General features: G+C 58.4%; 1 protein-coding gene across 1 annotated transcript in view; it reads left to right on the forward strand.

Annotated features, from left to right (window-relative positions):
- fbxl5 (F-box and leucine-rich repeat protein 5) overlaps window positions 1–1,415 on the forward strand; it is a 13,471-nt gene that overhangs the window by 8,808 nt on the left and 3,248 nt on the right. The window contains exons 7-8 of the mRNA XM_048619941.1: window positions 77–225; window positions 861–943. Coding sequence (XP_048475898.1) covers window positions 77–225; window positions 861–943 — 232 coding nt within the window. The remainder of the gene's footprint in view (window positions 1–76; window positions 226–860; window positions 944–1,415) is intronic.

The raw sequence follows: 1,415 nt of genomic DNA on the forward strand, positions 1-1,415 counted from the left end.
GAAGTTGCACTGTCGCGATGTCTAACTGGGCTGTCTCTTCTGTTCCCCATCTTTCCCTGCCTGCCCACTCTGGAAGAGGAATCCGGACGTGAACCGTCAACACTCAGCAAGACGCAGCGGGAGGTGCAGCTGCTGCAAGCCCTGATCCATTACTTGCTGCCCCAGGTCGGTGCAGCTGTAAGGACGCTGGTTTTGGCCTACAGCACTGCTCTGTCTAGCCAAATGGTAGGTCGTCATGCCTAAGGGCCAGTTGGAAGGTGGCGGTCACGGTTGGGGGCGAGCTCGACTGGAGGCCGCGTGGTCCCGGGTTCAAACCCCGCCAGGGCCCCTCGTTCGGGAGGGTTTCCTTCAGCCTGACTGTGTTGGAAAGGAGAGGACTCTCCTTCCGTAGGCGTGTGCTGACTGAGCAACCCCCCCACCCCCCCAACGCCCCAGAATCTGGGCCCAGACGGACAGTGGAGGAGGCGGGAGAGTGGGAGGGGGGGGAGAGAGAGAGAGAGACACACACACACGGGGTAGAGAAGGAGATGGAGACAGAAGTAGACAGACACGGAGACAGAGACTGGGGGGGTGCGGGGAAGAGAGAGAGACAAAAACAGGCAGGCAGACGGGGGAGAGAGAGAGGCAGACAGATGGGAGTAAGAGACAGGCAGGCAAACAGAGGAAGTGGAGGGGGAGAGAGAGGCAGCTGATGTCATGCCCAGTCCTCAGGGTTGGCAGTCCCCCCCCCCGCTTCCCCCCCATGGTGGGTGGGCAGGGAGAGGGTCAAGGAAGCAGCTACACCCCCTTCCCTCTCGGGAAATACAGTCACCAGATCTGACTGCTGATGGCTTTCTCCTCTGCTCCCCACTCCCCGGCAGGTCCGGCAGATCCTCAACAGCTGCTCCAGGCTGGAGTACCTCGACCTGACACAGACCGCGGTCACCGACTCTGCTTTCAACAGGTACCTCACCCTCATACCTTCTCTCTCCCTCGCTCTGTCTGTCTCTTTCTGCTCATCGCTCACGCGTGTGCCCTCCCTCCCTCGTGCTCTTCCTCCCTCCTTCACGTGCTCTCTCTCCCTCCTATGTGTTCTCGTTCATTCAACACTTCCTCTCTCCCCCAATCCTGCTCACTCTTTCCTGACCCAGCCTTTACTGACTTTCTCCATTTCCTCTGTCTCTCTCTCTGTCCTCTCACCTCTCTTTATCCAAATCCCAGTTTTCCCAAACACTCTCTCTCACCTTGGCTTAGTCTCTCAACCTCACACTCCCTCTCTTTCTCTATCTACCTTGCACTCTCTCTCTCCCTTCCCTCCCCCTCACACTCTCACAAGCAACCTTCCCTGGCTTCGTTTCTCTGCTTTGCGCACTCGCTGTCTGTTTCTCTCTCTCTCTGTCTGCCCCTTTCTCTCTCTCTGTCCCCACTCTGTCCCG

Source organism: Rhincodon typus, chromosome 44 (genome assembly GCF_021869965.1).
Source record: "Rhincodon typus isolate 14 chromosome 44, sRhiTyp1.1, whole genome shotgun sequence".
Classification (NCBI taxonomy): domain Eukaryota; kingdom Metazoa; phylum Chordata; class Chondrichthyes; order Orectolobiformes; family Rhincodontidae; genus Rhincodon; species Rhincodon typus.